Raw genomic sequence first — 27,045 nt, forward strand, 5'->3', positions numbered from 1 at the left:
TATTTCGGTAGAACAGAGCCCATATCGGTAGAAATACCGAAAAATCGGTAGGTTCGAGACCACTGCTGCCACGAACTCTATGTACTAGGGAAGCCACTCTTTTATGCATAATAGCTATATGCCAAGCAATCTTAACTATGGCGAACATCATACAAAATTTTATTAAAATGTATTTGTACTAACTATATTTAGACTTTACTTAATAAAGGAAATCACCCAAAAATCGTAATTTTTTTTATTTTTTTTATATATTTATAACATTTTACGATGATTTATTACATGCATGCAGCTGTAGCTCAAAAAACCACTACGGGTTTATCCGTCCACAGCGATTCGCTCTAACAAATATTTCCTTAGTTTATTTTTACATTTTCCCTCCACATTTAGGTCTTGAATGCACGCAGGCAATTAATTTAGTAATTTAGGAATTATATAATCTAATTTTCGAGTACCATATACATTATTTGTTTTAGGGAGTAGATATATTTTGGTTTCTTTAATTCTTACATTTTTTGGTCTCTGGTATTCATAATTCACATAATTTATGTACATAATTAAATTCAGTCAAAATTGAAAGTTTGACTTTATCAAAAACACTCATTAGTTGACAATAGGTAAAATTTTAAATTTAAATTGTATAAATACAAGAAATTAAATTTAAATTACACTATTCCAGGTATAATAGTGGATCCGTTCCAAATCAATCTCTCGGGCGACTTCCACCAGCAGTTGGACACGATCTTGGCCACCATTCGGCTCACGCAAGAAGAGGCCACGGCTATTAGTAGCCTCTACGCCGACGTCGAGAGGGTGCTGCAAGCTGTCTGGCCAGGTGAGGTTTCAGGCCATTGCGGACTCGTGAGCTTGAAAATATCAGTGATATCAATGGTCGGAACAGAGTGTTCCAAATAAGTAGATAAGTATAGATGCAAAGCGTGACAAGGAGTCATTGACTTACAAATAAATGAACGACGGGTCTAATACAAAAACCACGAAAAAAATGTCCCAAGTCAACCTATTTAAACGTAGTGACATGTAAAGGAATATGAAAAGCTAAAACGTTGAATTTAAATTGTAATGTCATTACAGTACTGCCTAATTTTGCTTGCAACAATTGAAAGGCGCAAAAAACACCATATTCAGCTTCTACTGGAAACTTACCAAAATGCACCATATGTAGCTTCTAGTGAAAACTACTTCAACACAGGTATAATGGAGTAGCCTTTATTATTTATAAATAAATTTTATACGTAAATGTTGAATTTTATGCAATGCCATTTATTACGAGCTAGGGTGTCTGACTTTTTTTTCTTGAGTTTCGAGGATTCTCGTACCAAATTTCTCGAGTTATTCGAGAATTTTTTTGAAAACCGTAAAAAATCAGCTCAATCAACTATAAAACTAAATGTGAACTTCTCGAAAGTTGTTTTGGCTTGGGTGTTCTGAGTTATGCCCCGGAATAAATTCCATCGTCCTTGGTCCCAGGTTCGATTTCCAGTAGAACCAATTTGGGAAAGGAACTTTTGTAAATTGGTTCTGCTTTGGGATTCTGTTTGCTCTGATACTCATGGGGAGTATGTACAGAGAGTTCCCTAGTTTCAGACCAGGTGATTGTGTTACAATAGAATACCAAGACCAGAACCATTTAGAAAAGTTAATTTGTTAAATTGATCCTACCGGTATCGAACCCGGGAACTTCTCATCCAGTGCCCACAGTGCAAACCGTTATGCTATCAAGGTTGTACTATTTGTATTATTATGCAGTGTTTTTGTTCACTTATTGATGTAATCACATACCAAAGCTTTAATATTATGGTCTTTTATCAAGCTTGCATTAGCTCTGGTTTCCTTTCCTTTCTTTTCTTACCATTTTCTTAACCCGTTCGTGCATAGTACTGAAATTATATTGCGCTCAAAAACGTCACCACTTTTCTATATGCCGTAGTGCTTACATAGATTCAATATAAGTATTACGGTTTATCACTGACGTTGGTTGATTCCATCAACAGGCATAGTCGTACTGCTCATAGTTCTTGCAAATGTTTCTTGTGCATGAAAAAGTACGGCTATGACGGTAGTAGGGTATTTGCCGCTGTGAGATAATTACAAAATTAAAATGCGCGATATTGATTGCGCAAGAGAAACGCTTTCCAAAATAAACACTTAGGTACTAATTAATAATAATAATTATAATACCGCACACACTCAACATTGGACCAAGGCCATGGACACACATATAGACAACCACAAATTACACCCAAACTCACGAGAGAAATAAATGTAGGCCATACACATATTTCTCCCGAAAAATCTAAAAATAATACTTTCGGGATTATGGAAATTCATGCAAACGTTATTTCGGGCAAATGTATTTTCGGTTTCGTAACCCCGAGCCGTAGAAAGAGTACAACAATATTTGAAAGTATTACTAACATGTATTAAAAAATATTTTAATAATAACATTAGCATCAAAGCGACTCTATGACATTTTTGTTCTAAATATTTCAAACGCTTGTGTTTCAAACAATTGAAATTGACGTGATGGGTCTCGTTCAGTCTTTTACGCAATCAATGAGTCGGAAAGAGACAGTTAGCTATTTGATTATTTTGATTGATTTTGTAATTTATATTTACGATTAATTTAAATATAAATAAATACTATATATACTAGTGCATAAAATAACACTTTTAAATGATAACTATGATAACACAATGTAGTACTTACTGAAAATATGATATACCACCCTGTTTTTTCACTTTAGTTGAGTAATTTTTACAAGGTTTTACTACACAATACGGCATCATTGACAAGCGCGCTGTCAGTCGAACAAACGAAGACTAAAGCGTGATTGACGCCTCTGTATACAAATTTAACGCCCTGTAAGTTCGGACACTTTTTAGCGCGGACCCGACGTCCATTTATTTGTAAGTCAATGCAAGGAGTGGTAACAATCACCAAATATTCATTACATTTTTTCTCAAAAACTTTTTCGAATTCCGGATTTCCGGTTTTACTGCATTTTAGATAAAACTATTCACGTAAAAAAATGAAGTTGGATTTTTGCTTGTAGCTCATAAAAATGTTTACTTTGGTGAAAGGTTAGTTATCTACTACATTTTTTAAATAGCGCCACTAGAATTGTTTTAAAATCAAACTTCAGCTTCCTAGGCAATTAATTTTATCTTACAGTGTAAGTATTACCTGAAATCCGGAATTCGAAGAAAGTAATTAATTAATACTTAGTGGTTTTAACCACTCTATTTCACTCTTTGTACCTATATCATGTAGAAAACATTTATCTACGCATTTGGAAAACCCTACTCCGACCATTGGCGATAATATAATGGCTATGTCGCGTGGTTGCGCCGCAGGCTGCGTGGCGATGCCGTTCGGGTCCATTACCACGGGGCTGGGCATCAAGAGCAGCGACGCGGACTGCTTCGTGCTCGTGCCGCCTGCCAGCGGGCCCGGCTGCATAGGGAAGGCCAAGCGCGCGCTGCAGGCCTACCCGCAGCTCTTCACCGAGATCCTCACCATCCCCCGCGCCAACACGCCACTCATCAAGTTCTTCCACGTGCCCACCGATACCAACTGCGATCTCAGCTTCAAGACCCCCCTCGGCCACCAGAACAGCAAGCTCATCGCTTTCCTGCTCCAATCGGACCCTCGGCTCATACCTATGGCTGTGGCGATTAAATATTGGGCCAAGGTCCACGGTCTTTCCGGAACGGGGAAACTCACCAACTACGCCCTCACCATGATGATCATCTTCTACCTCCAGCAACCTCCGGTATCGATCTTACCCTCCGTGGAGTGGCTGCAGCGCGACCGAGCCAACGATGTCATAGTCGACTTCTGGAACACGGGTTTCATGGCGCACAGGTCTCTGCTCCCGCAGTCCACGAACAGTTTGTCGATCTCGGAACTTTTGGGAGGCTTCTTCGAGTACTACTCCATGTTTAATTTTGAGGAGATGATTATCTGCCCCTTTATAGGGTTTCCCCTAAGAAAGGACTTGTTCAAGGACTTGTTGCAGTTGCCACCGCCGTTCGAACGCTACAAACAAAATGTCGCGCGCAACCTGGTGATGCCGATGAGGTTCCTGACCCCGATGTGTGTCCAGGACCCTTTCGAGCAGAGTCACAACGTGGCGTCTGCTGTTTCCAGCCGAATGGCTTCTGAAATCAAAGATTTCCTGAGATTCGCCGCGAACACATATGAAAAAGAAAAACCAAACAAGTGCCAGAATTTTCTGGGGACAATTCTTCTTCAGAAACCGAAGATTGTTCGAGCGAAAGCACATCCAGAGTTCAGAGTAAATCTGTTCCCGAGAATGATCGCTAACATCATCAATCCCGATTGGAAGACAGTGGTCAGAGAAGTCATATTCATAATATTTGAGAAAATGCTCAAGCTAACGCTCGGCAAAGTCGAAGAGAAACTGAACACGGAGTCAAAGAAGGAGAAGGAAAAGTACTTGGGTATTGTGACGAAATCCATATGGAAGCGGAAGCAATCGTCGCGAAAATACGAAATGTGCGCCAACTTGGAACTTCAGGAGAAGCAAGCCAAGATTACAGAAGAGATCATCAAATCGGAAAAGATAACTTACAACATGCAATTCCAAATGACAGTGACGTACGCACACAATCCCAAAAGAGCAGTAGTGGCTATCAAACTTTCTGAGGGCGAAGTGGACGCCTTCAAAGATTTTGGGAAGTTTTTCATTTCGGTAATGCAAGGGTGGTTTATGGCCCTTCTGAGACCCTACACGAGGCCCTCAGAGATCGACATGGCAGCTAAAATTGCGGAGACAATTAAGTACTTAGACAGCAATCTGGATGTGAACAATGGAGTGGACAGTGACGACGACGACGACGTCGAAGAAAAAAGTGACAAAAAAGTGAAAGTACAAAATGACAAAGGCACTAAGGCCGCAGAAATACAATTAGATGAATCTGATGCGAAGGAAGTAGTTCTAGACACCCACTGAGACACAATTGCCTTGTTTTGTTACGCTTTTACTGTTAGTGTAAAAGATGTTTCAATAGATTTAGTGAATACAATCTATTTTATTAGTAAGCGAAGACATTTATCAATGTGTTTATTATTTTTTTAATGCATTTTTCTAGAATCCTTTTTTTAAATTGTTGTTTTTTTTTTCTTCTAAACACCTACAAGAGTGGTTTCTGAGGTCAGTATAAACGACACATACACAATATAAACAAATTATTTCATTATTTAAAAATACTTATTTCAATGGTGTCCAGCTAAAATCCAATATGTTGGCATTAATAATCATTATTATCATTAACATAATATTAAACTTAAATTTTACATTTTGTGAACCTGTGGACTATAATAATGATTACGTCCGGTTACTTAAGTATTTACGTTTACATTCGTCAAGTTGCATTTTCCTAGCAATACCGTAGTACAATCATGTGCAGTAATATGTACAGGCGTAGCGTAATTAAGGTCGAATATCAAATTTTATTACTTTTACTAATGAAACATATGAATCACAGATATGAATAATTATTTTTGCAAAATATTTGAAAATTTCAATGTCCCGATGCTTCTATACATGTTAATGCACCAACTGCTCACAAGTTTCTTAGGAGTAAAGCAAAGCGAAAGATTTCTGTTTTGCTTCGCGTTTTATGCTGCATCGCTTTTAAATGAAATGACTTTGTTCTCTAACAATAGTCTTTCATTCCGAAATGTCCTAGATACAGTCGACATAAAAATTATCTAAGTATTATATACATCTCGAGGTTATATGTGAGACATATTTTTTGGCTAGTTAAGACTTCTCGGATAGTTTTGATGCTGACTGTACTATAACAGTTGTTGACACTTGATTGTCATTATTATCATCGAATAGCCTATTGTCTATTGAATAAGACCAATAATTTACATAACACTTGATACCGTACCAATCGGGCTTAGCCGTCGTTTTACTTGAGAATTAAAACAAGAGAAACTGAAATCTTGTGTTAAATGCCCAAAAGAGGCTGAAGGAGGAAGAGGATTGAAAGAAGGCAACTCCACGTCTTGGCCCATAACCTAAATGACATGACCGCACGAACTCACGAACGAAATGATTTACCTAATCACTTTAATCAGTCTAATAGTAATTGAAGTCTATCAAACAAACGTTATTGGCGTAGAAACCGAATACGAGTGCTCTTATTGTCAACCTGAACAAATACATATTGCTTTTGGGGGTAAGTACATATTGCAATTTTAAGATCACTGTAAATTAAGATGTGTGACTATATCGCGTCGCTTTTTGCGTTTTCGTGTATTGAAAACGAATTTGCAAAGTGGAGTTCGATCGATATTATATTCGAAAATTTAGCACGTTACCAAAACCTTTAAATACCATGTATTTAGGAAAAGTTAAAGACTGATATGCAAAATATTTATATGGGCTTCGAAATAACTAGAACTAGAACCGACTAAATCACGACTTGTTAGTGTTATCAGATCTAAATAAGTACTCTGATTCTAGAGATCGAAGAATGGTGCTACTGGAGTAAGCTTATTCTAGCGTGGACAGTAAAACACCCCTATAACTTTTGAACGGGACGGACTAATTAAATCTAGTTGCGAACTCTGCTCTCCTTACTATAATACTCCTTACATAATCAACATTTTTAACGAAATTGAGTTATTAACATTATCTAAAATCAGCAAAACGAGATGTACACTACAAGCGGTTTTTTTTATATCTTATTAGTTTCAGTTTGCCAAATATCGCAGCTGCAGCACCGATCCTATTGTTAATATCTGCATCAAGGTCACTCTTGAATGTTACGGTGCTCCCCAAATAGCGAAATTTATGCACCTGCCTCAAACCGATCCTCACCAAGCTTAATCACCAGTGTCTCCTGACCATGTATCGGCAGGACATCGCCTCTATCTATTTCTCACTGATCTCAATCTCTACGTGCTCGAGGGTTTACCGCGAAGATTGGCTACATTAATCTTCTTTGAGCGCATCAACGCCAACCAACTAAAGTAGTCAAAGTGATCGCCATGACCGAACACGGTCGGAAGTGATATATATATTTTTATAATTAATTTCACTTTTATCGTTAAGCAAAATCAGCATAATTGACATTTTAGCAAACTAAAACTCTGGGGTGCTTCTCAGAACCCCAGACCTGAGGGCCTACTTCCGTTCTCCGTCCGACACATAGATTTAGTATATATATATATATATATATATATATACTGAAGGACAGTGTCAAGTACATAAGATTTAGTATATAGGTACCTATATACTGAATCTATGGTCAAGTACGAAGCTTCATTAGCATCTTGCGTCTTTTAATTGGTTGAGTATTACTTATTTGACAGTAATTGTTTCGGGCATATGTCGGACGGAAAACGAGAGTACAGAGTGGGAACCAGTTCCATTCGTCTGCCAGGATCCCCTAGCCCAATCCCCCAGGGGATCCTTGTGAAGTCAGTAGTTCATCAGAATCCCCCGAACGTGGATACATAGCGTTAAGCCCCATTCGTACTATGGTACCTCAAAACAACATAAGGTTGCAAAAACGAAAAACAATATACTTTTATCTATATTTCTTAAAGGGAAATAATAAAGGTAAAAAACGAGTGAAAAAATGCCGAAAAACAAATGAAATTGCAGCGAACTGTAGCTAGTTAGTATAGTTACTTAGTGTAGGTTCTGCTCTCATTGTCATAATGAGAGCAGAAACAGAACCGACTAAATGAAGATGTAGCGGATTGTGTCAATGGGGTTCGGGTGTTGCTACTGAAGAGTGGGCAAAACCAAAGGAAATAAATATACTTACTTACAGTTTACTTAACCAACAATTGTACACAGCTAAGAACCAACAATGATAATAACAAAGAAAAAGGCCAAAAACAAGTACATTTAAATCCGGAAAAAAAGTACATTTAAATTTAGAATTTCAATCTAAAAGTAAACTGCTAAAAAGACTACCTATATGTACATAAAAAGATTGTAGCAACCACTGATAGTAGCGTAGCGTGAGGGGTGCAGAGGCAGCTATGGCCGCGGGCGGCACAGCAATGGGGGCAGCGGCGAGCCTTAACTAGTAAATTTATTTTTTTTTTACTTAAAATTAGAAAACAAATTCCACTATTTAAGAAAACGATGTCCTGAACAACACAAAGATGGCGAAGGCAGGCTAAAAGCGGGCATACATTATCCTGCATTGCAGTCCGCCGCGTAATGCTGGATTATGAATGTTGTAGTCGCAGCCAGGGTGGCCGTTCTAGCACCTTTGTCGGTAGATCTAGGGGACTTTATGCATGTTTAGCGGGTAAAAATTTGTTTTTAGCGAGAAAAATATTTAGCTACTTCTAGCGTCCTTTTGACCGCTAGGCTCTTTTCAGAAACAAACCTTATAACCTGTCAATCAAATACGGTAAATTAGTAATATTCGGCCAATTTTCTAGTTCTAACGTTGATAACACTAACGTAGAATCGGACTGAACGGTAATTCCCTGAACTCTCCAAACTCTCAACATCCATTCGTTCGTTTGATGCCTTTCTCGCGCGTTACAATTAGGAATGAGGAAGGCAAAAACCTATTGATTGAATTTTTTTTCTCTCACAGAATGATAAGATGAATATAATTAATTTTTGTTTGTTGTGTTCAAAACTAAATTAAAATAAGTGCTTTTTGGTTCATATTGTCGTAATTATTTGCAATTTTATTTACTGTTTGTGAATCAAATTCGATTTTCAAATAAGCATGGAAGTGCCGCCAAAAAAAGCGTACGCATAGAATTATAGAAACGAAAGGGAAAAGTACGAGAAGCTCAAACATTTGTTGAAACCAGTACCAGGTGACTCCACAACAGCATTTTGTAGTTGTTGCCACTGCGAAATGTACTCAAAAATTAATGACTTGAAAAAGTATTTAGAAATACAAAAAAACACAAAAACGATGCTGAACATAGCTCAATTTGTCAGATTGACCACTTGACTGATGTGTGTAAAAAATGTTTTAAAGACTCAAAATCTACGCAACTGTAATCTAGAGACATCTAGCGGATTTTAGGAAATTATTTTTACCCAAATCTAGCGGAAAATTTCTGACCTTCTAGGGACTTTCAATTATGTACAGTGGCAACACTGGTCGTAGCGTGCAAATCATGCAATTCTGCAATGTGTCCTGCGAGACTCGTCGGCCATACACAGGATAGTGTGTGAGCAGTCTCCTGCCTGCGCGGCGGACTGCCATGTTGGTAGTGAATGGGCCGTTTAATACAAAAACATAATGGAGCCGAGCCTGCCCGAACGAATTAAATTTTGTAATCGTGAAAATAGGCAACAAATTTGAGATTGGCCCCGGGCGGCTGAAATCAACGCTACTACTGACTGCAATTCGCTACAGGCGACTTTACTGACTAGTCAAATTTCAATAATTCTATGAACAACCTATAGGTAGGTACTACTTCTCATTCTGCACCCTATTCTTTGTTTGGTAGAGAAAATCAACCATATAGTAGTAACATGGACGACGATGAACGACAGTCGGGAAAGCTTAGTGAATTTCGGCGTGTTCCCGGATCTGGACCAGATGGCCGAAGGCGTACGCACCAGATACAAGAACCTGCATGGACAGTGGATACATCGCGTCACGTTGAAACATCTTCAGTTCAATACCATTTATAGTAAGCTAATACTATTGACTGATTTTTTTTTGTGAAATTAAAGTTTGTTATTAATACAAAAATCGAACTCAGAAAATTCCTTCGATCTGATAGGACTCGAACCGGTGTCTATATGCCAAACTAGGGCCACCGCCATCGAGTCAACAGACGTTACGAATTTCTTTACGTGTTAGTTTCAGATCTTTTGTATTGAGTTTTTTCGACTTTTATCGCCGTAGGTGTACTGTACAGAGACAATAACTTTGTTTTACTGTACAGAGGCAAATTCAAAATGACGGCACGATTCAATTTCTCAACGTTTTTCAGCTTTTGATCATAATAATATCGCCTCTCAAGCAGAGGCCGTGGTTTCGAATCCAGACTCGCACCTTTGTGTGCGAAAAGCAATTTGAAAACCATGAGTTTTTTGTATCGTATTACATCAAGATGTTTTCCTTAATCTACACATCGAAGAAAGATCGCATTCCTCGGAAAACGTGTTAAATCCCAACCCGCATTGGCCTAATGTGGGGCACTATGGCCTAACCATTGCCTGGAAGAGACCTGTGCCCAGCAGTGGGACTTATAAATGGGTCAATACAATTAAATGCTATCTTAAAATTAGGTGACATTATTAATACACGAGGAACATATTAAGATAAGGTTGAACTTTAGCGTGCGTCTTAATTTTGATGGGTTGATGGTTATTGATTCATTGTAAACTTTGACGCGTATCATTTAAACAAGAAGTGCTTGCTAAAAACTATTTAGAAATCTACAATTCCAGATTACCGCTGCGGCTCCCGCTATGCGTGGTCGGACCAATTTCACTACACCACGGTACCTAAAATTAAGAAAAAGCTAAGTGGTGCCATATACGGAGATATGGGTGTTGAAAACGCACAAGTATGTGACTTTTAAAAATCTTGATATTAACTTGATGTTAAGCTCCTTGTGAAAGAGTTCGTCCATGGAAGTACCGCCAAGCAGTACCAACTAATATGAGCATTATTGCGTTCCGGTTTTGAAGAGTGAAATTACAGGCGCATATGGGACTTATCAACTTGTCTCAGTGTGACGTGCGCAATAGTAGTATCCCTCAGATGTTTGCGATTTAAAGTTCAGAGCGGCACTGCAACTGTTATGGACAGGCGTGTCGCTTACCACCAGCCACACGACTTGTTCGTTTCATAACTCGGTGTTATAAAAAAACTTGTTGCTAAAGATTTAGTTAATTTGCTTGTGCAGAGTTAGTAGATCTTAATTCACCCTCATTGTAAATTAATTCTGCAGGTGGGAGGTATCGAGTACTTATATCACCAGAAATAAAGACGAAGTAAGGGCCATCCATCCCTGGCAACCCATCAAGCAAATGTGATATTACTTTTAAATATCAACTGTCGTTTGCACTGAAATTACAAAGCTGAAATAGTACAGCGCCAACAACTGACCTGTGTGTACGTCTCCGTATATTCCAAAAATATTCTGTATTTATTGTAATAAAGATAATATCTCTAACTATAGGGGGCTGTTCCGTTCGGTGATCTGGGAGAAACAGCAAAACTTCTAATTAAAAAACAAACGGAATTGACGACACCCGTCAATTGTTTCGAATTCGGGCTGGCCAATCGGAGCGCACTTGTCATAGTAATGATTTGGCAGAATAATTTTCAAACAAATTAAATGACATTTCGTCTCTATTTCTGGTTGTATACTCGATGGTCGGAGGAAAAGAATCTTCAGTCCATATTTAGAACTTCAGATGTTTTATAAAAATTGTTCTAGAATATTAAAAATCGCGCAATGGTAAAAGACAAGTCCCAGGCCCAATCAGTCATTTTTCAACTGGCCCTAAGCCGTGAATTTAATGGTAACTAAAACCTAATTTGAATGCAGGCCATCCCGTACCTAGAACAAGAAGCCGAAAACAACAGCATACGTTTCATTCTGCATCTCGGTGACTTCGCATATAATATGCAAGATGAAGATTCGCGTAGAGGTGATGAGTTCATGCGGCAGATACAGCCGTTCGCAACGACCGTGCCTTTTATGGTTTGCCCCGGGAACCACGATCAAAACAAGTAATTTGACTGCATTTAGTACAATGATTCGTTTTTGCATATGAGGAGCGTCGGAACAAAAATCAATCACATTTTGACTTGTTTTCCTTTTATTGTTTTTTTTTTAATTTCACATTCCATTCGATTAAAATGTTTGTATGTAATTATTCCATTACTTGTAGTCCTTAAACTCTGGTGCGTCCCTAGAATCAGACCTACTTACATATAATTTGGGCCAGTAATCCCCTTAGCGCCCAGTTACACGAGGAGAATGTTTTTGCGCGGCCGCCGCGCGGCGACCGCCTGTTACCACGCCTTCATGTACATTAATGGCGAATCTGAATTATATTTAGGTAATAGGCAACAACATTTAAATATATATAATACAAACGCGCGGGCCGCCGCGTAGATCAAATGCAAGCCAGCCTCGCCCGCGTGACCGAGACGCTAATTTAATTTAAAACGTAAAAGCTAAATAACTGGAGCGTATTTTGCCATGACAGTTAGACGCACGCGGTCGCTGTGCGGCGGCAACGCGGACTCCGCTCGTCGAACGCGACGAAATTCGTGTCGAATAAATGCGCCTTTAAAGTACCTACATTAGCAATGGGCAGGTTTTTGTCATCTCTGTTGCTATGCTGCTTTAGGTGCCCAGACTCTCTGCCACGAGTTTCCAATGTAAATTAATAATCGCTTGCAACCGTACCTACTGTGAAATTTTATATAGCAAATTGTACAATGCCTCTAGTGAGCACAAGAACTAAAATTTATTACGATAAATTAAGTGCGAATATACAGTTCCTTTAACGTCTTTTTTTAGAAACTTTACCCAATACAAAAGTCGCATGACTATGCCCAAATACCAACTATGGGAGAGCATGTTCTACAGCTGGAACATCGGCCGTATTCACTTCGTTTCGATCAACACCGAGGCGTATTTCTTTCTCGGTTTAGGCAAATATACGCTGGTCAACCAGTTTCGTTGGCTAGTAAAAGATTTGAAGCGAGCCAATTCAAAGAAGAATAGGTGAGACATTAACAAATATTTATTATTAATCACTTCACACTCATGGACTGTACGAATTGGGAATGGTGCGGCAGCATGCTTTTGCAAGGTCACTGCATAGCTTGAAGATGGCATACGAGTATATTGACGTCCTCCGTGGTCATGCGGCTCGCACAACGCTTTTCATGGTGTCGCCATATCTGAGGTTTCCGGGTTCGTTCCACGGTCGGCCGGGTCAATGTAGAAAAACTCACATACATTGTCTCGGGTCTGGGTGTTTATGGTACCGTCGTTGCATCCGATTTCCAGCAACCCAAGTGCTAACTTTGCGATTACAGAGCAACGTAGGTATATGATGTTGTCTAATCATTGCTAGATTTTACTACCGCCTTTTATCATTTTGGATTGGACATTCGGGGACGTAAAGTGAGTCCCTACTCGCAATAAAATGATGCACCATAAAAAGCCGGGAACTCATTAGCGAGCTGTAACCGTGACACAGTAACGTGGTAATAGTGTGTAGGCGTGAAACAGTCTTCACTCACTAGAATGAGTGCCTGGTTATCGTCGGCTCACTACGAACTGCACGCGTTCCGCTCGCAACAAGCGCGCGAACCACGTATACTCTGATTTTTGGTAACATTATCTGCGACTGTTAAACCTCGCTAGTGAGTACCCGGCTAAACCTTACCTTATCTGTCTGTGTGAATCAAACCCCTTGAACGGAATAAATTCCACCCCATTCATCCCCGAAACTCATCAGTCAAATTGGACTTATCAAGTTTCGTTTGCACTGAAATAGTACAGCGCCAACAACTGACCTGTGTGTACGTCTCCGTGTGTTCCAAAAATATTATATTTTTATTAAATACTCTAACATCATAGGAGGCTGTTCTTTTCGGTGGTGAGGAATTACAAAACAAACGAAATCACATATATATAGATACATTTCATTGTTATATGTTTTGTATACTAGAAAAGATGCCCGTGGATCACAATATTAGTTTAGCGGCCCATATATTGCAGCAGAAGGGTTCGCACAAGCAACTTTCGCCGAATAAGCGAACTACTGTTAATAATAAATGATTCCATTACCTTATGCCATCTGAGACTTGTTAGTATTTATTCCACCGACAAATCCGGTTAAGTGGGGCGTAATTGTGCATTAATAATAATAATAATAATAATAATGTTTTTTCCACAATAGGAATTATTTCCAATCATCTTCTCCATAGCCTCAAATTATAAGCTTAAAGAAAACCTCTACATTACCTACCTTGCAAATAGGTCTAATTTTATAATACATGCCGAATTGTCAAAAAGTTCATGCAGTTAAAAAAGGACGAAGTAAGCTGTTATTACACACCCTCCACATGATGCACAACATACTATACATTTACTTAATTTCGGTTCATAAGTGTGGTTAAAACCAGACAACAGGCTGAGAAAAAGAAATAAAAACCATATAATTTATAATAATAAGCCAAACAACGCCCGTTACCTGGTTTAAAACCTGTACTATGAGTACCAGAGCAATGTATTTCACTCTGGGCCACTACACAGAACACCCAGGCCAGAACCGATTTAGAAAAGTTCATTTCCCAAATTGGTCCTACCGGGAATCGAACCCGAAACCTCCGCATCCAATGGCCACAACGCAAAACGTTGGGCTACCGAGGCCATCAACTAAGAAATCAATTGAAATTACATTGTTCTGTGTAATAAATGCGAATTTTTCAAAAGGAAGAATATTCTCTGTGTACCAGAAAGAAGCGCCCATGGATAATAATGTACGGTCACCATCCGATGTATTGCAGTGGGATGAACTTTAAAAGTAAAAATCAATGCTATAATGTACCAACCAGGGTTGGTGGAGATTTACCCGGATTTAAAGATAACTTTGGTTAGTATGCAAATTTTAAGCTTAAAACTAGAGCTGCGACGAATATTCGGTATTCCGCTAATTTGGTGTGTTTTTTGCCATTCGGCCGAATACCGAATAATGAATCACTATTCGGCTGAGTACCGAATACCTAAAAAAAGAGGAAAAAATAAGAAAAAACGCGGTGCATTATTATGTAACTTTTATTATGCCGAACATAGAGTGTAAGTACGCGCAATTTTGCTCTTGACTCTAAATAAACGCTAACAAAATCAACCAAGTACTAATTACTTCTATTAATTATTATTAATTATTTGCAAATAAAAATAAAGTTTAGTTTTGGACGTTAATCAAAATGCAGTAAAAGAAACAATTACTTTCTTTAATAAGTCATATTGAATAACAAAGTTGAAAAGTAATTGTACCATAGATGTACAAAATTATTATTTTAACACAACCAACGTTAATATGTCCTTGTTTGTACCAATTTTTGTATGCATTAATCAGCCCGAATATTCGACTAACCGGCCACGCACCTGGCCAAATTTTATAAGCTGGATATACTGTTCGTTGCAACACCAGATAAAACATTTATATAGTGTAGTGCTTCAGACTAGAGGCTCAATTCGGTTACTTATTTCGACTGACTTAATTAAATTCATTTCATTTTTAATTAAATTCATTTCATTTCAGCCATAGAACCTTTGCTAATGAAGTATGGTGTTGACATCGCGATATGGGCGCATCAGCATTCGTACGAGCGGTCGTGGCCGGTGTATGACAACAAAGTGTACAACGGCTCCGTTAAACAACCTTATGTGAATCCAAGGTAACGTTTCCTGTTCTAAAAATACAACTACTTGGATATAGTTGTTTTAATTGTAACAATATTTGAAAGTTTCATTTATGATTTTCAGGGCTCCAATACATATAATCACAGGAGCCGCCGGGACTAAACAAGGAATAGATCCTTTCACGCGTTCGTAATCAAATCACATTATATTGGTTTTGTCTGCCTAGTGTCGTTAAAGTATTATAGTAGAGATCTAGGTCTATTAAGACATGTAGAACAACTCCCGTTTATTCGGCGCATTAATGCCTACATTTCACTCGGAGTGTAGTGTTGTCCCATTATTGTTTTAGCTGTTAACAGGTTGTAAACATAATTTAAAAAAATTAAGGTGTTCTAGATAGTGTTCGTGTGCTATATTGAAATAACCTTTGTTAAATGCAGTGCGTCCGTACAAGGCGTGCACACCTACAAGCCCCCCCGTTATGTTTGTTTGTACGGAGTTGCCCTACTTGTCTTATTTTTATTACATTACAGTATTATGTAGAGGTGGCGTTTAAACGAAAAGCACTTTAAAAAGTTTGCTTTTTAAAATAAGCATACTAGCACGCGTTTCAATTTAAGCGTAAGAGTTAACAACGTGCTTATGTTTCGAGTCCCGCCATCTTGTTTCCTAAACAAATTAATTCGTCAATGTGAATAATAATTTTATAAATAAAAATAAAACTAGTGTTTTACAAATAAACTTACTTACCTTAATACGTTTAGTGGTCTATTCTTGCTTTTCGTTATCAACACAACGTTGCAAGCTTTTTTAACATCAAAGTGTATGCGCTTAAACGTTTTTCTAGACGATTTTGTAAGTTTCAAACTAAAAAGCGTTTAAGTGAAAAGCGTTTGAAAAGCACGCTTTTAAAAAAAAATGTTTAACTCAACTTTAAAAAAATAAGCATTTTTCCCATCTCTAGTATTATGGTTTACTTTTTTAATTCTTTCGTGGCGTTGGATTCATATATTTTTGTCGAAATGTTAGAGCTAAAATAAATATAGAAAGTAACGTGAAACAGTAGCAGTAATAACATAACTGATTATATGTATATTCGATGCATAGTACTGAGTGGAATAAGAAAACAATACTTACTGTTTGTATCTAGCTATCGTCGTCCAATGTTTATAGACATCCAATCAAATAAGTACATAAAATGTAATGCACATCAAGCTTGAACCTTATTTATCATCAACGGTATAGAATTAAAGTCAAATTTTAAGTTTCAAGCTTGGCGAGTATCTACTTGAGCCTGTTTACGTTTTAGTCAAAATTCAAAGCAATAAAAACAAAGTGAAATTGAAGTTTCTATTATGCACTAATTGTTATAATTTGGGACATTTCAGCTTTGAAACCTTCTTGGTGCGCATCCCGTTCGGGAGACTATAGCTATACTCTATTACACGCACACAACAAAACGCATATTCACTTTGAGCAGGTAAAATAACATTCGCTTATGTGACTGTGGAATATTTTAAACGAAAATTAAAATACGTTAATGTGCCTTTATTTGTTTCAGATAAGCACGAACTTACGTGGAACCGTGATCGACGAATTCTGGGTAGTGCAAAAGCATCACGGCTCATTTTATTCAAGCTAGCTCTTGTCTCAACATTCAAAAAAATAAATGAATAAACATTCACACATTTTCTGCGTTATTTTAAACAAATAGGTACAGTCTGACACTTTGGATTTTGTACCGTTTCACTGTTTCAAGGTAACAGACAATAATACCTTCACAGCATAACAGTAGGGCCCACAATCAAGAGCATGTTAGTAGAAGAAGAAGTAAAGGTTGTCCATAATAATTTATTGGAAACAATTGCAAAGCGCGGCCACACCACGAACGAAGCTAAGCTAGCTTAGCTTAGCTCACGTAACCGGGCATCATTTCATACTTCGGATCACATCGCAAACTAAGCTAACCGAACTAACTAAATTAACCCAAAGAACCCGCTAAGTTATGTAAAATATGTCGCCCTTCTACCGCCCTTCACCCTCGTGCGTGTTCATAGTATAGCACGTCACTACTTAGTACGTATTTTCTTAGTTTAGCTTTGCATGCGACTACGTGAGCTAAGCTAAGTTAGCTTAGTTGGCATATTGGTTGCGTGCCACTACAAGAACTAAGCTAAGTTAGCATAGCTTCGTTCGCGTTGTGGCCTGCGCTTTATCCTCTGTAGTTCACCACTAATAGATTAACAATACAATTTAACCGCGCTGGCGATTGCCCATCCAATAGCGCCCTCTAGTAGTCACGCGGTTGCAAATGGAATAAGTAACCTACTAACTTAGGTTTATATTTTTCACATTTATCGTAAATTCAAGTGCAAATGGAGCAATTATAAATGATGTAGGGAAGCAATAGCCCGTTTACTTCGCTTGCGCCCCGCGAAGAACGCAGGTTCTTTGAAGGCGTCGCGAGCGGCGCTCGTCGCACTCTAAAGGTGGCTGCACAACCCGTGATATCAGGGGCCACGCCGCGCCGCGCCGATTTGTACATTCGAGCTCACGCCATAGGCCCATACATGTGAGCACGGACGGTCACTTCCAGGGCGCGTTGGCGCGAGCTTGCGCGGCCTTGGAAAGTTAGCATGAGACCCTGCGCCCGCGTGGGCCGCTCACCCTACATCATAGGTAAAACCTGGACTGACAATTACTATTAACACTGTAGGTCAGCCTGGACGCCTTCACACATTATAGTGGCCATCACAATGCATCGGCGCATTAAACTTCACTTTGGGCAGACGTTATTTTTAGACATATCCGTTATTTTAGATGTATCCAAAATTGTAACATCATTTTAGTCACCTTAATTATGACCTCCAAACTGTAAACATTTTTAAACTACCTACACGCTGTTCTCTAGGTTTTGGGAATTTTATTTATTAGGCTACGTACAAATCTGCGAACTGCACACGTGCGTTTCCGCTCATGCATACTATGGAATGCCATTACAGAGAGCGTGCAGCGCGCGCGCAGCGCAATCGTGACACATTCTCTAGATCTATATGCACCCTATCGTATTTTTATCTTTCGTCGTGTGATTAAAGCACATTTGACGTATGATCACATATATAAATTTGTTATACCAAAGGTACGAATTGTTATATTTAAACGGGGCTAATACTACGACTCGAACTACTTTGAAATAACGGGTGCCCAGAATGCTGGAGATCTTCCCCTTTGTATGACTGTCGTTGGGTCTCCCAAACGGTTAGCATTTATATACATATATTATTGTTTATTGAATGATAAACATATAACATAATTTTTTTTAAAGGCGCTTTTTTCTTTTATTTTCCAATAACACTAGAATTATATCGATAATCAATAACTGAATTTATTAGTTCAGCTGGAATTTTTTTTTAGATATTTGTCTATTATGTTACAGAAAGTAATGAGTAATAGTATTTTCTGCAATCGATGCACAATGAGTGCCGTGTTTAGGCCACGAGGCTTTGCTGACCTAATTATGTAAAGATTGTATACAATACTTCTTCTACGAGTAAATTAAAATAATGATATCAACCAAGCGAGCACATACAGCCCGAGTATCTTTACGGCCACAGAGGCAGTTCAAATATATATTCCCGGGTATATACAGGGTAGATTTATGGAAAGTTTCTGAGACGCCCATCTCTAATGACAACAAACTCAAACAAACGCTACAAAACAAAAAAAACCAAAGAGATAGAAGTGTCTGTGATTGGCCAAGTATCGCTTATGTTTTAACGAATCAGGAGGCAGTTGAGCGTTTGAGTAGCGTCATAATTGATATTTTAAATTGTTTTAAGTGCATACCTCTCTTTGCCAAATGGTTTAAGCCTTACATTATTAAATTTAATGAAATAAATGTGAATTTTAATTATTTCACAAATACAGTGACGTTATTCTGTTCAGGAACACAGTGATGCGTTTGAGGAGACTCTTTTAATTAGCAAAAATACACCATTCTTTTTTTTTATTTTCCAGTTCAATAACGAGTACCATGGACAATAGAATTTTGGTTTCGAACTTAAAACAGCGCGTTTGTAATATGTTTCTGAAATTATAATTGACAGATTAAAGTACAGGAGTCAAAAAATGAATAAAACACCTCAATGTTTATTGCATATTATATTCTGTAAATATCAAATACCATGCATGTGATGTACCTACATACATTGTGACTACCTTTAGACAATGCACACACCACACTGTATTGTAATCTGTCTTAACGAGGGCTAATGATTCTTCGAACGAAATGAACCATGTTTCTTCTGCACCACCCAGAAAGAGTCTATCACTTTACCTTTCAAATTCAAGCTTACCTGAAACAAGCACGCGCACTTTATTATCATATTTTGTATTGCGCATTTTAGGCCAGATTCAGGCGACAACCTCGGTGGCCCAACGGTTTGCATTGTCGGCGCAGGATGAGGAGGTCCTGGATTCGATTCCCGGTAGTACCAATTTAGAAATACATTTTTCTAAATTGTTTCCCACTTGGACGTTCTGGGAAGTGCCCCAGAGTGAATTACGTTGCTCTGGTACTCATAGTACCTACAGGGTATTCATTAGTTTCCAATGACAATTGGTGTGGTTGTTTAGCACATTATTATTATTATTGTTATGTGAACCGGCTCTTAATAATATTAATTTATTTATTCACATTTTATATCCTTTCGCATTTTTAATATTCAAAACAAGTTCAATACATTGTATAGCAAATTATGTAAAATTGTGCTTTCCTCTACATGTCTTCCCAATACTTTCGCGAAATGTTAACTTTTTTATTGTCAGCTCTACAATTAAATTTTATTGTTCCAAAAAGCCTTACATTAAGTACAGTATATTTGTTTAGGCACTAAACAACATAGATACAGTTAAGAGCACCACAAGCTTGATACTTTGGACTGTTCTTATTGCAAGCGGCATAGAGTTAAATTTAAGTCTTTGTCAAGCCTGGCGTGCTCTTGACCCTGGTGCTTCTAAGACACAGTTTATGGATGGAAGCGAACGAATTTTTGTAACGATATTGTACACTGTAACAATTGACCATGAAATTCATTATGCTATATAATGAATTTCATGGTCAATTGTTTAACGTACAAACTAGATACGAGCAAAATCTACATAATTGACCATAAAGTTCATGATGCTTTAAGTTCATTATGCATTATAAATTGAACTTAAGTATGTTGCTTGGGAAAAGGCTGATACTTATAGACAACAACCGCTGGCTCAAATAGAATTGTCTGATCTTTAACCAACAGAATATTAATTACCTGGTATTACTTGAGGATACACATTTTTGTCCATTGTCGCGCTTAATAGGATAGGTCAGATGTTATTTTACCTGTTCGAAGTAGATGTGCGTCTTGTTGTGTGCGTGCAACCGAGTATAGCTGTAGTCGGTCGAACGGAATGCGCACCAATCAGATTGCAAGCCTGAAATATCCCACATTAAAACTAATTTTACCGACTACAATAGGAGCATTAAGTGTAGTAGCAATAAAGCCCCTTGCGGAAGAGTTTGTCCAAGGAAGTACTGCCACCTTATCTATTTCTGACGCCACGTAGTATGTAATGTGAGCAATTACAGCATTTCGGTTTTGAAAGGTAAGGGCTGGTGAAATTACCCATGGGACATCAACTTAAAGCTCAGGGTGACAGGTGCAGTGGCTGTGCCCCTCAAATCTTTGCGATTTAAAGCGCTGAGCACCACTGCAACTGTTAAAGACAGGCATGTCGCTTACCAACAAGCGCATGACGTATTCATGCCGTCACTTGACATCATAAAAAAAGGTTTGGTCTTTACTACAGACGAGAGGTTATTCGTACCTAAAGATGCATCCACGCCGCAATTACCTTTTGTGGAGCAACATTTTGCAACACGGCAACATTAGGTAACTATCTGTAACTTTTGTGGCTACTTGTTACTATTTGTTGAATGTTACTCATCGCGTCCATGCCGCCAACAGAAATGAACAAAATATGAAGAGTAACTTTTGACGTGTCTCATTTGTGTCGGTATGAAAGATGAATGCATGTTTTCTCATTTTAAATAAGAAAAAACAACACTCGATTTGGGTGCGCAAAACACTTCACACACGTCTAGAGAAAAATAAGTGGATGTGAATACATTGCAGACTTACGTATTGATGGAATTTTGAGTAATTTTGTGAGAGTGACAGACTCTGATTTCTGATCTGAACACTAAAATCGCTAAAGTAGAGGTAACATTCTCTGACAATGTTACCACATGTTGACTGTTTTTCTAAAGCTAGGCAAAATTACTTAACATATACTAACACGGCAACATAAACAATAGATAACTTTTTGCTATCAGATGTTGCTGAGCAACGCTTTTAAACGTTGCTACACAAAAAGTAACTATGGTTTGGATGCACCTTAATAAGAAGTACCTATAGTATATTTTGAACAATGCAGTAGTCTTTCAAATTAATGACTTATAAACCATATTATTAACAGGTAGACATGTAGTTGCTTAAAAAACGAAATTAAGTAATAGTTTATGATTACGTACGCACAAATTGATTAGGTGTTTCTAAACATCCGCCTGCCCCTGTGACAATATGTATAGGAGCCCTGAAAATGTAAACAAAACCAGCTGCACTAATAGCAAATAGGATTGTATTTCAACTACTGAACGCTACATAGCTAAATAACTTAAGGTGCAATTTTTTAATAAAGATATTGACCCTTTGTATAATTCTGACGGTGGCGGTGGCCTACTGTCTTACCCCGTGGTCTTACTTTGTAATTTTTGCATAGTTCTCTATTTTTTTTCCTACCATACCCAATATCATAGGTATACATTTATGCCCATTATCTACCCAACTAATTGTACCTGGTTATACATGAACCTTCGCGTTTTAGGAACAATATTTGTGCTACTTGACGTATTTGAGTAGTTCTCTGGGTTGGTGTAAATTTGGACGAAATCGCGAGAAAAATAAATATTAGTTTTTCTGATGCCTATTAAAAACTACATGATATGATTTTTCATAAATTCCACTCATAATTATAATTACCTTCAATTTTGCTTCATTATCGTCATATTTAAAACTGTAGGGAATAGACGATAATGTAGTAGTGTAGTAGAGACTAATGAGATTTTTTAACTTATTTGGATATTATGCTAGAGTAATGGCAATATGTACATATCAATCAAATACTAGCTATCCAAATCTAACTTCAAGTCTATTAAACTAACTAGATTTAGTAAAATCACGAGTACTTACCGTAAAATGACATTGAAGGCGATTAAAAAATGATTATGGAAAACTAATCACGAACGACATTTTTGGATGTTTTGTAAAAAAATTGGCACACATCCTCATTCTACACTGCTTACGAACAAAGCGACAAACATGCACGAGTAGCTAGTAAGATAGCTGTACTGATTATAACGGAATAAAATAATGTTATTTGATATTTGCTGAAGGCATTGTAGTTTTTTATTTGTAAAGTAATTTAGTCGCCGTGAAAGCCAATTACAATAGATATTCATTCAATAACATTTAGTTTATACTTCCGTCATACTTTAAATAGAACATGCAATTTGCACGAAACCAGAGAACTACCCATTTAATTTAGAATAAACAAATAAACAGAACTCGCACGAAACAGGAACGCTACCGTGGGTTCAAATAAGGTTGTTCAGTCGAGCCATTGTACACTTTGAAGTCATATAAAGGCCACGTTCGCTCGTACATGTGTTCGTGCGCCCATATCGCAATGTCCACACCATATTTCATAAGCAAAGGTTCTATGGCTGAAAATGAAAAGATACAACAAGCAACGGTAAGTAACCAGGGCACGAATTGAACCTCTATTCGAAGCAAAACTATGTCAAAAGTTTAGTAAAGTTTGCGTACTTACTGAAGGTCTTTGTATAACTAGGTACATTTAGACCAGTCCTGGTTGCCGCTTCGAGGCAATTAGCCTTGTTATTGTGCTCTTCTCCGCTGCAATACATTGGGCGATGACCGTACATTATAATCCATGGTTGCTTCTTTCTAATAAAAAAGCATATTTTCTGTTTGTAAAGCTCGCATTTATGAGAGAGATAGAAGAAGGTATTAAGATGTACAACTGTGCCTCACTCGCTAGAAAAGATAATGACTGTGATTTATGCACTTCAAAGGGTTCGCATTTCAGAGACGTATAGAGCAAGGTTGTATGATGCACCTTTTCAATGATATTATACTTGTAAACAACACTGCATCATTTCATTATACCTTAAATATTTGCCTTACGTGCCCGCGTATCCAAAATGACAAAACAATTAAAACTTGTCTGTCGATTTCAAGCTATATAGTGAATATAAACCTCGTATCTCTTAAAATCACGCTGGACCCACCATTTCCACTTTACTCTGGTCATCTGGTATCAATCTGGTGTCTGTTAAGTGTCTCACCTATTTTTCTTTGAATTGGCTTCTTTCAAGTCTTTCACCAACCACCGAAACTGACTGACTAGTGGATCTAGGCCATAATTGAGAAAGTAATACGCTTCAGTGTTGATCGACACGAAGTGAATGGGGCCGATATTCCAGCTGTAGAACATACTTTCCGACTGTTCGTAATTGGGCATGGTCATGCGGCTTTTGTATTGTGTGAAATTTCTGAAAAAGATTTTATAAGAGGAATGAAGATTTGACTCTAGTTCAATTGAAAGTATTGCTTATTTGGCAGTAATTGTTCCGGACGGATGTCTGACGGAGATCGAGAATAGACCTCCTGTACCGAACAAGGGGCTGTAGTGACTATTTAAATTGTCTCAGTAATAAGTAAATAACCGACTGTAATAATGTTGTCTAAATTGATAAGAATTAAAGCAAAAAAAAAGAATTAAATGTCCTAATTTTGTAAGTTTGTATTGTAGTGAAGTTTTCTAAGAAATCAAATAACCTTTTTACAGGTTTGCTATCTCTTCTACCTTAGAATCTGCATTTGCTTAGAAGAAAAGTTGCATATATTGGTTGATCCTGTAGTCTAGAGGTGGATGGTAAATAACGTCACGATGAAAAAATCACAGCGATCAGCCGTCATATAGTATCACCGTGACTTTTTACGAAGGAACAACGTTACGTCGTCTCTGTCGCTCAAATCACGACACACGACGTATTTTACGAACAAAATCATGCGCGATCTCCGTTTTGTTGTCAGTTCTTCTGTTCGTTGTAGTTGGCTTTTATTTTTAAATTCTAATTATGAACCAAGAAATGATTAGATCAGTATAAATACCGTGTAAATATATTGTATTATAAAAATACAAATAAGATAATTGTACAAAATTGATCCAAAATAATAAACACGCCGCATGGTCTTATTACCGAATAATGCGACAAGCTTGTAAAACTGTGAAGGTTATTGTGGATCAGTTTTTCAAATACAAATAAACATTACAATATCGTGATGACAGGATGATTTTATTTTGTAACTAGAACGATAATCACGGTGATAGAAGTGCAACGATTTTCCCTACGTCTATTGTAGTCCAGGACTTCACAAGATGTGGAATGCCGCAAAGCGCGAAACACAGTCTACTAACTTGCTATACTCGTGGTTTCCGGGGCAAACCATAAAGGGCACAATAGCTGCGAACGGCTGTATCTTCTGCATGAACTGGTCGCCTCTATGCGAATCGTCATCGTTCATATCATAAGCGAAGTCGCCGAGATGCAGAATAAAATGTATGCTGTCGGTATCTGCCTCTTGTTGCAAGTACGGGATGGCCTGTTTTCGAATAAGTTTCTAGTTACGATTCATTTTTTTTGCCTACAAATACCTAAGCTAAGTCACTTGCTTATTATGAGATGAGTTAGTAAATGTTTTGAAAGACGATAATCAATAGCTAACATTTACAAAATTCTTTACGTATATTTAGAAACTGGACAAGATATTTTTATTACTAATACCAAGTGACAGGGTGAACAAGTCATGCGCCTGGTGGTCAGCGACACGCCTTTCCAGGACAGTTGCAGTGCCACTCAGAGCTTTAAATCGCAAATATCTTAGGGGTACTGCCTGTGCGCCCGTCACCCTGAGACGTAAGTTCTTGTTTGTAATTTCACCAGTACCCTTACCCTTCAAAACCGGAACACATTAATGCTTGCATTACAGCTGGCGGCAGAAATATGTAAGATGACAGTACTTCCCTGGACGAACTCTTTCACAAGGAGCTCTACTGCTACTGATTCATATGCCTATGATTTTTATAATTTTTAAACCTTTCTCAAGATAATGAGTAAATTGTCATACTTGTGCGTTATCAACCCCCATATCTCCGTATATAGCGGCGCGCAGCACAGCCTGTCTTTCGGGAAACGTGGTGTAGTAGAACAATTTCGACCATGCAAAGCGGGATCCACAGCGGTAATCTGGAAATGTAATGTTTAATAAAATAAAGTATGTTAAGTTATGAAAGCATACTATCATAATAATAAACCAGAAGTCGTCACCGTGCGGCTTCGCACGACGTTCTCAAACAGCTATATGCGATAATAAACATAAGGTACGTAACAACTCACTGTAGGTGGTATTGAAATAAAGATTTCTCAAAACAACACGATGTATCCACTGACCACGAAGGTTTTCATAGCTGGTGCGTTGGCCCGTGGCTTCCCAATTTAAATAAGGGTCTTGAGCCATCCCGAACTGCACAAGGCTTTGCTGGGTATCACCGATTGTCGTCCATGTTACCACTATATCGTCGTTCTCCTCTACCATGGGATTAAAATTTGGTACAGATGTAAAATATTATGAAGTATTCGCACATGACAACTAACATAGTATTATCTCAAAATTGCTATAAGTTATATTAATATTACCTATTTAGTGTCAAAAACGACAGTGTTGTCCTGTCACTTTGAAATTAAATCGTATATGAATGACACTAAGCGAAATTTTGGAGATAAATTATTAATATAACGCAATTTTGAGATAAAATATAATATAACGCAATTTTTGAGATAATACTATGTTAGTTGTCAAATGCGTATTATCGATGCAATCGCACAAGTTATGACAGTGAAGTGAGTGGTATCTTCAATTTACAAATGTACTTACCCCCAAAAGCGATATGTATTTGTTGGGGTTCACAATTACTACAGTTATACATAGGATCAGAGCCACCTACGCTGTTTTTATTAACTCCAACCACTATCAGGCATATTAAAGTTAGGAGATACTTCATATTGCACTTTCGTTCGTTCGCACGGTCATATCGTTTGTTATAGGGCCTGCTTTTTCTGTTGTGACTCCAGTTATTACGACCGTAACACGAAGCAGATCTCTTACTTCTTTCACGAATCAACCGACAACGGCTATAGTCGCTACAAAAATAACTACTTATGAATTAGGTGTATCCATTTTATTCAATTAACAACAATGAATAATCAAAGGTTACGTTACTAAGGTCCAACATCCACTGTTCATTTAGTAGTCATTTGGTTACATTAAAGAAGAGGTTTATAGTATATTATAAACATAAGAAATAAAACAATTGTTCCGACATATGTTTAGTATGCTTTTGCTCATTGGCACCACACCCAGTCAATGTAAATTTGACCCGGACAAGCAGGA

At 37.8% G+C, this 27,045-nt stretch overlaps 3 protein-coding genes across 5 annotated transcripts in view; 2 read left to right on the forward strand and 1 right to left on the reverse strand.

Annotated features, from left to right (window-relative positions):
* The window catches only part of LOC113239274 (terminal uridylyltransferase 7-like), a 15,201-nt gene extending 10,043 nt beyond the window's left edge, over positions 1-5,158 (forward strand). The window contains exons 2-3 of the mRNA XM_026476198.1: positions 677-832; positions 3,373-5,158. Of these exons, the coding sequence (XP_026331983.1) occupies positions 677-832; positions 3,373-4,994 (1,778 nt within the window). The 3' untranslated portion in view covers positions 4,995-5,158. The remainder of the gene's footprint in view (positions 1-676; positions 833-3,372) is intronic.
* Positions 5,159-5,576: 418 nt separating this feature from the next.
* On the forward strand, positions 5,577-17,048 carry LOC113239286 (acid phosphatase type 7-like). Its single transcript, XM_026476207.1, has 10 exons — positions 5,577-6,231; positions 9,500-9,685; positions 10,452-10,570; positions 11,561-11,745; positions 12,545-12,751; positions 14,497-14,633; positions 15,306-15,441; positions 15,530-15,591; positions 16,795-16,886; positions 16,968-17,048. Exons 1-10 carry the CDS (start codon positions 6,105-6,107, stop codon positions 17,046-17,048), a joined length of 1,332 nt encoding a protein of 443 aa, XP_026331992.1. The 5' UTR covers positions 5,577-6,104.
* A 2,607-nt stretch (positions 17,049-19,655) lies between these two features.
* LOC113239694 (acid phosphatase type 7-like) lies at positions 19,656-26,781 on the reverse strand. 3 transcript variants are annotated; one of them, XM_026476778.1, is made up of 10 exons: positions 26,530-26,781; positions 26,046-26,183; positions 25,723-25,841; positions 25,013-25,197; positions 23,877-24,083; positions 23,339-23,475; positions 23,096-23,231; positions 21,981-22,042; positions 20,790-20,881; positions 19,656-19,761 (listed from the first exon to the last, which is right to left on the reverse strand). In XM_026476778.1, exons 1-10 carry the CDS (start codon positions 26,654-26,656, stop codon positions 19,675-19,677), a joined length of 1,290 nt encoding a protein of 429 aa, XP_026332563.1. In that variant the 5' UTR covers positions 26,657-26,781; the 3' UTR covers positions 19,656-19,674. The 3 variants fall into 3 exon arrangements, with proteins under 3 accessions (XP_026332563.1, XP_026332562.1, XP_026332564.1); XM_026476777.1 differs by having other exon boundaries at positions 25,992-26,183; XM_026476779.1 differs by lacking the exon at positions 26,530-26,781 and having other exon boundaries at positions 25,992-26,190.
* Positions 26,782-27,045: the final 264 nt, after the last annotated feature.

This window comes from Hyposmocoma kahamanoa, unplaced genomic scaffold (genome assembly GCF_003589595.1).
Source record: "Hyposmocoma kahamanoa isolate Upper Pololo Valley unplaced genomic scaffold, ASM358959v1 114, whole genome shotgun sequence".
Taxonomy (NCBI): domain Eukaryota; kingdom Metazoa; phylum Arthropoda; class Insecta; order Lepidoptera; family Cosmopterigidae; genus Hyposmocoma; species Hyposmocoma kahamanoa.